General features: G+C 30.1%; 1 protein-coding gene across 2 annotated transcripts in view; it reads right to left on the bottom strand.

Moving 5' to 3' along the window:
• The window catches only part of LOC129957517 (cyclin-T2-like), a 31,919-nt gene that overhangs the window by 9,241 nt on the left and 7,821 nt on the right, over nt 1–14,857 (bottom strand). For both annotated transcript variants that reach the window (XM_056069854.1, XM_056069855.1), the window contains exons 3-6: nt 8,057–8,138; nt 6,189–6,317; nt 5,484–5,544; nt 3,131–3,193 (exon numbers count right to left, since the gene is read on the bottom strand). In XM_056069854.1, the coding sequence (XP_055925829.1) occupies nt 3,131–3,193; nt 5,484–5,544; nt 6,189–6,317; nt 8,057–8,138 (335 nt within the window). The remainder of the gene's footprint in view (nt 1–3,130; nt 3,194–5,483; nt 5,545–6,188; nt 6,318–8,056; nt 8,139–14,857) is intronic.

Below are 14,857 nucleotides of genomic sequence, written 5' to 3' on the forward strand. Positions count from 1 at the left end.
CAATAAAATAATATTGCATTCTTGGAACATCAAATATATTTATTTTCTAATTAAAAAACAACAACAGACATATCATTATCTAATCATTTTATATATTACAATCTGTTTACTCAAATGAAATACATACATTGAATGTTGAACCTCATAATAATAGCTTTCATGATCAAAGGTCTTTAATAATAAAGAAAAAGTACCAAAATATTATTTTTCAGTCGTCTAATTTTTAAAACGTTTGAATGAAAGTAAATTCACGAAAAAATACTTTGTTGCTGTCAGTAAAATAATTAATATAACTAATATATATTTTGAAAAATTAAATGCCGTTCTGTTTCCACTGTCTTATAATCCTGACTTTAGAACAGTTTAGGTTGTGTTTTAAGACATGTTATGCAAATATTTACCATTTTAATATTTAATAAACTTCAGAATGAAGTATAAAATATTGAAAAGTATGTTTACATTTTATAATTACAGCTTATAAATAATACAATGAACACAGCTAACATCAAATGATTTATTCTGATTCAATTTTTTAATAAGTTTAAGTTATATTCCTGATATATAATGTTTTGGAACACAAAGAATATATTTATAAATATTTTCAAAGGATTTGAAAAGTATTCTAATAATAAAGATGAATGTACAGTGGCTCAAAAAATTGAGAGTACACCTTACTTTTACTTGATAAATCCGACTTTCAATATAAATAACACATTACCGAGAATTGCAAACATGTTTTTATTTTTGCACATAACAAATGATTTAATTCAAAGTAAAAACAAAGAACAATCAACGAAAAACTTCTAAATTGAACATTTTCAGGAGCATTTTAAATAAACATAAGCAGATGAGTTTTTTTGTAATATTTCGCATAGAAAGAAAATTTCAATATTTAGTTGCATGTATTTTGCTTTTTATAATAGCCTTTAAAGGTTGTGGTACCGATTCGATCCATTTTTGATGTTATTGAAACATCAAAACCCATCACATTTAACCCATTCTTCTTGCCACACTATTTTTAAATGGGTTTTGTTACTATTTTTGTGTTTTTGGTCCACTGTTTCAAGTGTTGCCCACAGATATTCAATGACATTGATGTCGGGGTACTGTGGTGGTGTGTGTAACTGCTGTTTACAATGAAAAAGACATCATATTTTGGCGTTAGGTGCATTCTGTTTGGGTCTTTGTCCCGCAGGAAAATGAAATTTCCATCAGAACCAAATATTTTGCATCTTCCTTTAGACCGTTGCGAAGTATATCCAAATGAAAATATGGTTTATAATGCTTTCTATAAGAACTAAATTTCCTACCCCAGATAAAGCCATACAACTCCAAACACCACCATGTTTAACTATAGTACGTATATTTTTTGAATCCAAAGCAATATTACGTTTACGGTGCGTAGGCTGTCACTGCAAAAATGTTGAATTTTCTTTCATCACTAAATATAACTTTCTTCCAAAAGTTATTGGTCTTCAGTTGATGATCTTTTGCAAACTTCAAACGCTTTTTCTGAATCTGCAAGCTGATGAACGGTTTCTCTCTAACAATTCGATTTTAATAACCAGCTTGTCTAATAACATTTCGCACAGTTTCGGCACTTATGCTTCTGTCTATGATTTGAGAAATTTCTGCAGCAAATTGGATGAACCGTATGGTCACAGCAATCTAAAGATCGCTCAAATTTTTAGCAAAGCTAAAGTTTGAGTTTAGATTGAAATTTCATTTCCTTATAGGAGAACGGCCCCAAGCACACGGCACATAACATCAAAATGAGGTGACTTTTTCATTGTAAACAGCAGTTACACACACCACCACAGTCTCCCGATATCAATATCATTGAAAATCTGTGAGCAACATTAGAAACAACGATCCAAAAACACAAAATTAGAAACAAAAGCAATTTAAAACAAGTGTTGCAGGAAGAATGGAGTAAAATATCTTCACATACCACAAAAAGTTGGTCAAATCGGTACCACAACGTTTAGAGGCCATTCTAAAGGCCAAAAGACATGCAACTAGATATTAACACTTTGTTTCTATGCGAGATATAAAAATTTCATTGGTGTATTCTGAATTTTTTTGAGGCTAAAATCTGGATATGTTTATTCAAAATGCTTCTGAAACATTTTGCTTTAAATTAAACATCATCAATCATCAATTGTTATATGTAAAAATAAAAAACATGTTTGCACATCTGGTTAATGCATTATTTATATTGAAAGACGGATTTATCAAGTAAAAGAAAGGTGTACTCTCAATTATTTGATCCACTCCGTCTATGTGTTCATACACTTGTGTGCATCTGTATTGTGTATGTGCTGATGCTCTATAAACCAAATCGTTTGACATACAACTACCAAATTTGGCTCAAATATTCTTTGGAGAATGTAATTGCACACCTCGGAGCGCGTTTTTTAAAAATTATAATTAAAAACTAAGCTAGAGTTTTTTACGTTATAACTTCCGGAAAATATACCGATAGAAAAATGCTTTTTACACAGTTTAAAGTTAAAAAAAATCATGTTTTGAATGATGCCAATTTAGACATTGTAAAATAATTTATATTTATTTGACTTTTAAACGTACGTTTAATATATTTCACGACAATATTTCCATTGCTGTAAATGAAATCGAAATAATTTTCATTGTTTCGTCAAATATTTGATCACGTGAGTTTCTTTCATTATTAAAAGATAAAAAAGGATCACCTTTAATATCTATGTAGTTTATAGCAAGAAATTACGATACAATTAAATAAATAAATTTAGACATAAAAATGCTATGACATCATGGAAGTGATCTCCAATTAAAAAAATTCATATGAACAATCAACAGAACATATATAAGAGTATTAAAATAACATAGTTATAATGTCTGACAGTTTGATGGAATCACGGACATGAAGTTTTAATCTAAACGATTTAAAGAAAGTCGATACCAAACAAGGAACTGATCGCCAAAGCAACTAGAATTCAATAAAATATTACTAGATATGCATATAAAATATAATTAATATTTAAAACAATTATTTTTTAAAGTCAAGAATATTATCTGTAATTAGATAACGCGCAACTTGAGGATAATTATTACAGATGTAGAGATTTATCATTAAATGTTTAGTACTCACCTTTTATTAGTTGACATATTTTTACTATATATGGATGAGGAAGTTCTATTTCTACTTCAAAACCTTTAAATGAACAAAATAAATTGAATCTTAAAATTAATTAGTATCTTCTTAAATTTAATTAGTAAATTATTTACAACAAGATACACATTTTTGGCTATGAATTAAGTTCAATTAATTGAATTGTGGTTAAAAACTAATTAATTGATTGTTGAAATTAGTAATTGGAACTATCGTCATCTTTTAGAAAATGGAAATATGCTGGATATTTTTCGATTATAATAAAAGCACACGCAATAGCATTTTCTTGATCATCCAACTACTGTTCATTCTCGGATTCGACACCCCCACCCCTTCTCTTTTGCACATGTGTAAGGAGGCGTTCATTCCGCCAAAAAGGGGTAATAGGAGATGTTTAGGGTGAACAATAGAGTGAACTGAGATAATTCGCTGCATTAGGAAACGTTAGAACCGGTCATCTTTCTGCGTATCATCCCTTAACGAAGTGAACGTGTCGACAAGTGCTACTCACGGGATCTTGAGACAAATAATATGTAGGGCAGAATTTTAGACATTTGGAGCGATTATTCCCGTTTGGGTGATGTTTCTAAGGGACTGTGTCCAAGTTCAATCTACTCTAGTGCCAGTTCAGAGGCTTAACTAGGGTGGGGAAGGCAGGAAACGTGGCCTCGATACTTTTATATGACTGTTAAGAATATTTAGTTAAGAATTATTAGAACTGTTATGAATTTTTAGCATCTTAGCTCAAAACCCTTAGGATATTTTTTTTTAAAAAAAGTATTAATTTGAAGAGAAATGTTTACAATCTTTTTTAATAACTTGATCTTGGGGCTTAGTTCTATTCTTCTATTCTTCTATTTTGTTTCAAATCAAATTTACTTTTGCACCATTAATAGATGAAGCCAAAATTCTGAACAGCCAGATTACATTAAAAATAGAACAAAAGATATCTGAATTAATTTTTAAAATTAAAAAATAAAAATAAAAATAAACTGGCTAAAGAAATTTTCACTCCGCTTTATTTACCTTTTAATTCATGTGGCTTTTTAATTTACTCCAAATTTGAAAATCTTAAAACAAGTAAAAAAGTTCTTAACGTGACAGTTTATTAGAAGTCGTGGTGACTAATATTGGTTTTGAAACGGGCGTTTCAACCCTTTCTAGAGTTATTGTGAACTATGATTAACTGATCAATAATCATACGTTGAAAACATACTTATCACCTAATATGAATAAATTTTTCTTCTTTTTTTTTTTTTAACTCTGTCGTACATCCCCCGGGGGGCACCTCGAAAAGAGGACGAGATGCTTCCGGTATGGTGGTTGGATCTCGCCACCCTGGAGGGTGAATAAATAGGTGGGGGGATCTGACTTCTCCCATCGATGACGGAACGTACTTCCTTCGGGAAGGATGGTACCGTGGCCGGTGATGGCCCTTAGGACTCAACCACAGTTCCCGACAATGTTGCTGTTGCGGCAGTCTGGTTAGTCAGTATTCTTTATCCGTGTGCCTTCGGGTGGGTCGGAGAAGTCAGTGATATGACTTAACTCTATCATAAACGAAGAGAATGTTTTGTGACCCTCAAAAATAATTCGAGATGGTGAGAATTTCTTCGTTTCGGACCTCCTCCTTTTGGAATGATGTCTCTCTCTGTGAATACGATAACACAAAACCGCTTTGAGCTAGACGGATGAAATTGGGTAAATGGCTTTAGACCAAATCCAAAAAATTTCTATCAAGTTTTGAACGAAATCAATTCAGAGGAAAACTGTCTATCTGTTCAAATACAAGTGAGCTGGATAACAAACTTCAAAACTCAAAGAGCTAGACAAATGAAATTTGGTTCACTGATGTAATATCTGAAATTTACTTTATTAAATGTTGTACCAAATTTTTGAAAGGGTTGATCGTCTGCTGATATGTACTTTCGTAGCATGTAAAAGCAATAATTCGTAAATACTATGATTTAAATCAATGAAATTTAGAATGTTATTCTTGCGACTTCAATTGTAGTTTCGCATCAAGTGTAGTTACAATCGAATGAAAAAATACACATTTGTACAATAGATTCAGTAAGAATGTTAGATTCACCTCAAAGATGTTCTTCAGTGTCATGTAAAGCATTCCTGGTCTTTCTTAAGATTCATGATTTTATGTGGAGGGGGGGGGATAAGTTGTATTACAGAGTATACAAGAAAGTTTAGGCGAAACCACTATTTTGGACTTATTTTTTTTACTTTTTTTCTCGTAATGCTGCATAAAGTTTTAATACAATGAATGAATACCATTTTTGTCAATAATTAAGCACATAAGGAATTAAATATTACAAACCTAAAACCTGAAGCAGAATTGTTTCGAGAAAAATCAACTCATCCTTTAGCAACAAATAGTCCTGGAAAATGAAATGAAAATATAACCGATTTTATACAAATCAAAGATTCTTTCTTTATAAAGCTGTTAAAAGATCTTTTAATCATTTTTTTTTTATTTTCTGATCGTTTTATTTTCTCATACTTGATATATACAAAGCGAAATGAAAGAAAGAAAGATTAAGAAATATATGTTATATCTAACTCTTACAGAACGCGGATCATCTATGACGGATTCTATACCATTTTAAAGTTTTTATTCCAGATTCTGATGTTTTCAATAAACAATAATCTTTAAATGCTTTTTGCAACATATTAAATGATTTTGTAGCAGGAATTTCATTGCGAAAACAAAATTCAATGCATGTTCTTCTCTTAATAACATTTGCCATTAAAAAAACAGCAACGAAAAAATTTTCTTATCTCATTAAAAATAAATTTATTTTCAGACGATAAAATGAAATGAATACATGACTGTTGCCAAATATTTATAAAAGTTATTAAAAAGTTTAATCAACATTTTCAGACGATATTTTCTAATTTGCTATAGATGTATTTTTAATAAAATATTTCGGATACATTTGATAACAGTATTTAGAGTTAAATTCATTCAAATTATTCATATAACTCAAAATTCCACTACAATTATGCAAAAAGCATATCTCACCTCAGATTGCACATCTATAACAGGGAAAAGTGGATTCATGTGAGCGTGGGCCACTTTTATAATATGTTCAAGCTTTCGAAATTCATTTTGTGTCTTACCTGCCAAGAATAAAGACACCATTGAAAGTTTCTAAAAAAAAGAAAGAAAGGTGTAAATAATTCGATAAACAAAAGATATGTAACTACGAAAATTAAAAAATATATATATAATATTCATTTAGTCTTTATTTTATGAATATCTTCCGTTTACTTAATGCTATAAAGATCGTCCTTTGCCTTTGCGACTCCGTTTTCTTTTGTAAAAATAGTTTGTGTCTATATACATTACTTACTCTCAAAATTTGTACCTTCCTTTATGGGGCACACATCATAAATCTGATGTGTGCCCCATAAAGGAAACACATCATCTATACTGCGATTTTATATGCCAGCGATATAAATTTCTCAAATAATGCTTCTATAAATCATTACAGAATACAACTTTATATATAAAGAAGATGATTATTAAATATACTGATACGAATCTATAATACCACTTTCAGCCATATTAGTTTTATAACTGGAAAGAGATTTGCAAAAACTCTTAATGATTCGGTTCCCGACGTGGTGAAGAATTTTTAGAAAAATGGAGGTTTAAGCAAATAAATTGTAGCCATGTCTTCCTTAGAAACCGAAATTTGATGATTCTTCTAGAGAATTCCACATGGAATACCTTATTAATAGAATATACAAGCGAAGGCTTTCAAAGGAAGAGTCAATCTTTCGATGGAGAATATGTTAGAAGCTGCAGTCGCAATGCGCAATTGCTGTAAGTTAATTAATTTCTTGCTGTTTGGTTGTATATAATCTCTATAATAGCTGATTTTTGTAAACATGTATTGTTATTACTTGTATTTCGTATTTTCCACAATATTTATGGAATATAGCGTTGTGCGCTTTATTTATAGACTAATCGCCTTTGGCGACCAGCCGGTTCGCCAATCTTAATGTTCGTTAAAATTTTAATAATTAAATATTTTATGCAATTCCTACTTTAATAGCTTCTTCATCAAAATATTTTAAAACTTCAAATTTTGATTGTCATATAATTCATTCATAATCTTATAAAGGCCTTCAGTTATAACGTAATATGTATCTCTCTCATTTTCTGTTAGCACCCGTAGAATTTATGCTTTAAATTAAAGTAAAAAGAATTAATCTTCAATTAATATAATAATATTTTTTACTGAAACAAAGCATTTTTTTTAATAATCTGATTACTGAAAATAGAGTCACTCAGCGTTTAAACTTTATGGGCACTAAAGAATATCTTTTTTAATTTATGTAATATCTCAAGAATTTGTCAACAAAATTTTCTTAGATGAACAGATCGATTCATTAACAATGTTTCATTTTAAATGCATCAAACATTAAGAAAATAACCAGATTCGTTTGAAATAAGCCGCCGAAAAATATTAACCCTAGCCTCATTACTGTTGGGAGAAAAAAAAACTGAAGCCTTACTCATTTGGTGGTGGGGAAAATGGAAGATTTTTTTGGCGGAAAAGTTGGCGGTGGGGAAAATGGAAGATTTTTTTGGCGGGAAAGTTAGTTTTTAATTAATAATTAAAATTTTAATTAAAAATTCGAAAAAAGGGACCCCAGGTGCACATTTCCGACCTCCAAGGTATACATGTACCAAATTTGGTAGCTGTAGGTTGACTGCTCTGGCCTGTAGAGCGCCAACACACAGACACACATTGAGCTTTATTATAAGTATAGATATAGATATAATAAAAACATCAATCATCAGAATTTTAATATCGCAAGAATGTGTTTTTTTATAAATAATTCAAGGAACATTCATAGCAAATGAAAGGGTATACTTACATTTGTATCAACATCTTCCAAAGAAAAAAACATATAAAATCGGTGAATATATACCGTAGCTGTGCAAATACAAAGTTGTGAGCTAAATGTGAGCTTAGAAAAATGAGTAAAAATATTATAATGCATCAATCGCAAATATAATGGGAACCAGCTTATTCATATTGACTATTAAACTATTAGTATAGGATGCCTTAATTCAAAATTTCTACTTGATAATAAATTTACTAAGACTTGTCTTAAATTTTGATAAGACTTAAAAATAGAAATTTAATGGAATTAGGCATTCATTACAAATTATTGCGCATGAAAATTAAAACGTGAATATGTTACCGTTAAAGTATGAAATCCGTTATTTCATAGAATACCTAGTTATTCCATGAAATAACTGATCGTATCCGTTAAAGTGTAAAACTCTCTTGTATTTCATGGTTTAACTAGTTATTTCATAGAATAACGATCTGCAGCTCGTTAAAGTGTAAAATAATCTATAGCATATATCTCGCACGACAAATACATTTACCTTCCACCATTTATGTTCCACCTGCATTTATGTTTTTGTTTCTTTGTTTTAGAAATAAAAAATGTTTTTGTTTTAAAAATAATGTTCTTTGTCATTCCAAGTGTCATTTTAGTAATCCTTGTTGTAACAAATGATTTTATGGTACGTTTCCATAAATACCATGTATACGCTGCATTAATGAGATAAATGGCTTCTTTTTCATTTTAATTGTCTATCATTAGTTTCATTTCATTTTAGATAAATGGTTTATTTTACACTTTAACTGTTTCTCATTAGTTCATTTATAGAATACCTAGTTACTTCATAAAATAATTAGTTAAAGTGTCAAATAAATAACATATTGCACACTTTAACGGACACGATCAGTTATTTCATGGAATAACTAGGTATTCTATGAAATAACTGCATTATATACTTTAACGGTAAGAAATATACTATGAAACGAAGACGGAAGTGAAAAACTTATTGCGGAGCTCATACTCAAAGAAAGCCATTTCTTAAATCTTAATTTTATAACAGATAAAAAAAAACTCGAGATAGAATGCTTTTTAACGGAACAATAAAATTAGTTTCAGTTTCATCACAACAATGAAAAAATTGTTACAGATTATGTATCAAATTGTATTTAAATTATAAAAAAAAATCGAAAAAGTAATTGTTGAGTTTTAAGATAGTCTAAAAATCTATTTTGTTGTGATAATATTTTCAAATGATAACTGGAAAACATTAAAAACTCAGCTAAGTTTTTTGAAGTTATATTTTAACCCTTTCTAGAGCCGTGGGAAGTATGCTTCCCATCAAATTTATCAATCTTCATATGAATTTATGTAGGTTGACATAAGTTCTGACACATTTTTTTAGAAAGACAGAAACTTAGATGCTTTAGTTCTTTATTTCACACAAAATGATGCGTCTTGATTTGACACTTAATTATTAATTAACCAAATTAATTAATGAATCAAATTAAATTTATCTAATAAGCTAAATGAATCCCTTTTCTTATTCTAATTTCAAGCCTAAAAATATTTTAACATAATATAACTAGAAAAAAAATGGCTCTTTAAAGGGTTAAATAACATCTGGACTTCGGAAAGTTGATTACAAGCTTTCCTATTTTCTCGAAAATCATTTGTGCCAACTTTCCTCATACTTGGCCATAATCTATAGATTAGCATAAAAACATACTTACAAGCATTCATTTTTATATATATTGAGATGGCAACCAAAAAGACACTTTCATTAAACTATATTCAAAAGCAATAGGAAAATCTGCATCATAAAAAAAATGGCTGCAAATAAATTTTTGTTCATCAAAATTAAGTTCTATTTCCTTTATAAGAAATTATTTTCTAGAATAAAATAAGTTGGTTTCAGAGGATTTAATTATTTTATAATCCAAATAAACTACATCTTGAAATTTTAAAATCTTCCGGTCAAATTTGACTTTACTCCAGATCTTTAATGGAATTTACAGATGATAATAAATTAATAAAAATTTCTTATTATAAGCAATCACGGGAATTAACAGCTATATTTTAACTATCAACGGTAAAATAATAAAGTAAAATTCTATTTTCAATAATCATCTTTCCAGTTCCAAAAAGGAAATAGAAGGGAAATTTCTGTTTTCATTTCTAAGCAGGCAATTTTATTAAACAGTAATTTTAATCACAATTCACTACTGCTCTGGAAAAAAAAAGAAGAAAGAAACCATCTTGAGTGGTCTTTCTAAAACTTTCTCACGTACTCTATAATAAGCATGTCATGCCAGAGAATGTTTTGCATGGCATTGGCGTACAATAGTAACGAAACATTTCTTTGGTGCTAGTTTAGGATTTTTACTGAATCTATCGTGGCATCCTTGGCGAGTGTTTTGGCAATTAATCCTTACGAAATTATCCGATTCAGTGTCCGAAAATCGAATTCAAGTTTCAGACACATTTTTCGCAAACGATTGAAGCAAAAATTTTTCACTTGCAGTCACAAAATCCCATACCAAATTTGATCTATTTAAGTAATTGCGGTTTTGAATTATCATGTTATCATGTTCCTGAAAATACAGACCGACAGACAATCAACCCGTTGTTGGCATTGGCTCAAAATTTAGCAGGTGTCTGTACTATAGATTTTAATTCTGTGTACCGAACCTTATCTATGTATCTCTTTCCTTTTTGAAGTTATCGTGTTAATGCATATTTGAACAGTCGGACAGACGAACTTCTTCTGCATAGATTTTATTCAAAATCTGATAGAAATCTGCAAGTTTAGTATAAAGAACGTTTATAAATTTCATTTTTCTAACTCAAAGCGTTTTTGAGTTACCTTTGTCACAAGACAGACAGACTGACGTTTTCCAAAAAGGTGTTTTTCGAACTAAAACGCGGGTCTAAGCGCGTAGAGTCATCAAAATCTTGAACTCGATGGTTATTATACTTTTTACGGTTACCAAACTTTCTCTAAAGTAAAAAACATGTCATTTGAACCCAAGTTTTTTCGAATCTATCAAAAATAGATCCTTTTTAATTCAAGGAGTAATAAATGGATTCTGCTTTTACACATTGCAATATTGACAATTGTAGTTAGATAAGTTTTGGAATAATTTTAATTTTTCAAAAGTTTTAATGTAAAAAAATCAGGATAAAAATTATAAAATCTTGAGGATGCCAAATCTCCAAATATGTATATGGGAACATGAGAAAATTAACTTTAAATTTTTGTACTTTAGATCTATTATTTAAAATGGCATTTCAGATGAAAAACTTTAGTTTCGATTGCACTTCAAATATTTTAATTTATGAATAATATGCGCCATATCCGCGAGTATTGACGCTTTGATGGCTAAAGCAAACTGCAGGTTCCTGTATACAAGTATCAATAAAAAAAAATTAATTTCATCGGAGAAATTTTAAAAATCTGAGAGCATCATTCTTTGAAGAAGTTCCGAGATTTCTTAGAAACCTATATGCAAGAGTTTCTTTATAGAATTCTCCCATGTATCAAGAAAAAACACTGCCAAACCATGCCATTTCAAGGCTAAAAGAAAAACACTTTTATTTTTTACAAGAGAAGCCAGCTTTTCGTATTGAAGACTGTTTTTAAAAAATACCACAAAGAACAATGTTTTTCTTCAGCTTCTGTGTATGTATTTGTTTTTCAATTTTCTAATAAATTTGCTTCTGCAAGATATTCTTGATTTTTAATTTTGTACTAGGAGTTATTTAATTAATTTAAATAAGCATTATTTAATAGAATCTCTATAAAAGTAACCCATAAGAGTTTTTACGATGTAATTTATAAGCAGCCTCCCAGACATCTCCTCCAAAACGAGATATCTCGTGATTAACAATTATCATGTTTAGGAAGGAGAAAGAATATTAGCAGAAGACAAGATAATAAACACCAAATCTCAAGAAAAAATATTAGTAAAGCAAAATTAATATTAAAATAAAATGTCTCCTTATCAGTATTTTTTTTTGCAATTTTAGATAGTATCTTTTTATACCATATATTATAATTCCAGAATGATTTTGTGATTATTCATTTATTGTTTGATTGCGTGTATTTTCATATCCGAACCATAATTTGCAGCTAATATTTTTGAAAATAATTGTAATCATATGCAAGAAAGCTCTTATACAAATAATATCTCACAATGAAGTTTGAAACATGAATCTTATGTGAAAGTGTTTGCTAGATTTAAAAGCATGGCATTGTCCAAGGCAAAGTTTGTGAACTTTGCCTTGGACAAAGAAAACGCCGCTAAACTTTAAGTCTCAATCATTTTAAATCTGATGCCAATTCTGGTGAATTATCGCTTGAACCAAAAATTAAAATTTGGCGAAAGTACCCTCTTCTTAACTCTGAATAAATCATATTCCTTAAAAGATTAAATTGATTGGAGGTGGGGGGAGGGACTCATAAGTGATGTGCAGTATAAACTTTCATCACCGTTATTAGAAAAAAATATATAAATACAAAAAGAAAGTGTAAAAAAAAAAAATACAATTATTTCAAGCTTTTAAACATACGGATATTGTAAACACAAGTAACGCATGAGCGAAACAAGAAGTTTTTGAAGCAAACTGCGGAATAATATGCATCTTAATAATAAACACCTTCTGAGATTCGGTATTATTAAATATACTGTAATCATAAAGTTGTTGTTTCTTATGGCACTTGCCATGGACAAGCTCGCTGTTACGAAGACAGCGATTTTAAGCCGGTGGGGGAGCGTCTCTTGTTTTTTCAGTAGTGCCAATTAGGGCCAAGAGTACGACTTAGCTACTCAAACATCACTCATTCGCTTGCACAACCCCTTTTTACAGGAGGGAACATTCACATATCTCACAGATAGAACAACGGAAGAAACACCATGCCCAAACAGGGACTCGAACCCAAGACGCCCAGATCACGGGGTAGACGCGCTACCCCTATGCCAGGACGTCGGCGTAATCATAAAATAATCGGAATAATGGCATAAAGTAGTGTCAAATTATTGGTCAAAATTTGTTGCATCTCCTACAAAGTATTCCCCTTCAATTATAATGCACTTCTGCAAGAAGCTTTTCTAATCATCAAAATATGCCTTCAAGTTATTTTTGTAAAAGAATAAAATAAAATGAAATAAACTTCTTTTATTTAATTAATGGATTCAAAACGGTGAAAACGACAATTCAATTTCAATCATGTAAAAAGAAAAAGTTATATGGTGCCATATCAGATAAATAGGGAACTTGTGGAGCGGTATTTGTTAATTTTTATTTGTCAGAAATTCACGAATAATAATGGCTCGGTAGAAAGATGCATTGTTGTGATGCTAATCTCATAGGTTATTCCTCCATGGATTTTGTTGTTTTTCACATTTTTCATATAGAAACTTGTTCAATAATGTCTCTAATTGTTAAACGATGATCGCTGAGTGCCAGTTTTCTGTTTTGATATGCATGATGGTGATAAGGCAAAGTGGATGATCATCGAAATCGGAATTCCTAAATGAAAGGATTCTCTATCCTCTTTAAACATTTTATTCCACTTAAACACACTTGTTTTTGGTAAGCAGTTGTCTTTAAAGACATTTCGCAACATTTCAAGCATTTCTGTTGCAAGATTTGTCGTTCGTAAACATATTTTAATGCATATACTCAATTTACTCAATTACATTCGCCATTTTGGAAAATCGACAAAGTTAAAATATCACATTAAAAATGAATTTATTTTCAGACGATAAAATGGAATAAATCTTTGGTTATTGAAACATGTTTATAGAAGTCATAAAATATTTGATTAAAGTTTGAAGACCATATCTACTAGATGCATTTTAAATGAAGAATTCCAGATTTTTTTAAAAAAATCATAATAGGAAACGAGGAAAAAATAGAAGCAGTCATATTTTGTAAATTATGCTTTGTAGTTTTGTTCCTATGAATCTAAATTGCTTTTTTACGTTGTTTGATTCTTTTATATTTCATTTTAATTGAGCGAATTTCATTTACCACTAATAAAAAGGAAAAGAAAAGTCGTATTGAACGTTTCTTGGTCCGTAAAAAAAAGTAGGACAAGTATTTAAGTAATCGTTTTGGAAGATATTCATTCCTTTTAAACCACTTTTGTTAAGACAAATATGCTATTTTATTAAAACCCATCGTTTTTCTTTTAAAGAATGCTTAGAGGAAAACTTTTAAGTCAGTTTCCAAAATTCCATATCGTTGACTATAAAAATAATAAAAATATGAGAAAGACTGCACATTAGCTTTTGGTAACAGGTAGCCAGTACTATTTCGAACTTCATTAGAACCAGTGATAGTCAGGACACTGAAAAAAAAAAAACGACGCTATGCGATCAAAGGCAAAATAATTCAAAAAGTGGAAAGAAGTGTTGCCAAAATTCAACATAATGCACGTACCGTATACGTTTCAAGAACTGCCTACAATTACATAAAAGGCTAGTATTCAGATAAAGGAAGGGCCATTCTAAATGGACTGAAAGCCACACCGATAGCATAGGCTAAATACAACATATCTTGGATCTCAGAATGTACCTCTACCATGTTTTCAGGTGTGAAAAAATTAGTTGAGACAATCCAGATGGCTACCAATACTATTGGCAATGTTTCAGTTATGAAGAACAGACTTATTCTACCCGATAGAAAGAAGGAGAGAGTTTAATCGTTTGGTTGGCAAGAACAAGCCCTGAATTCCTAAGTGGCCACCAGAAGGGCATAAACCATATCCAAGTCTTGAGGTTGAGCAAAGCTTGAACCGATTATATTTTCTGAACATGG

This window comes from Argiope bruennichi, chromosome 11 (genome assembly GCF_947563725.1).
Source record: "Argiope bruennichi chromosome 11, qqArgBrue1.1, whole genome shotgun sequence".
Lineage (NCBI taxonomy): Eukaryota > Metazoa > Arthropoda > Arachnida > Araneae > Araneidae > Argiope > Argiope bruennichi.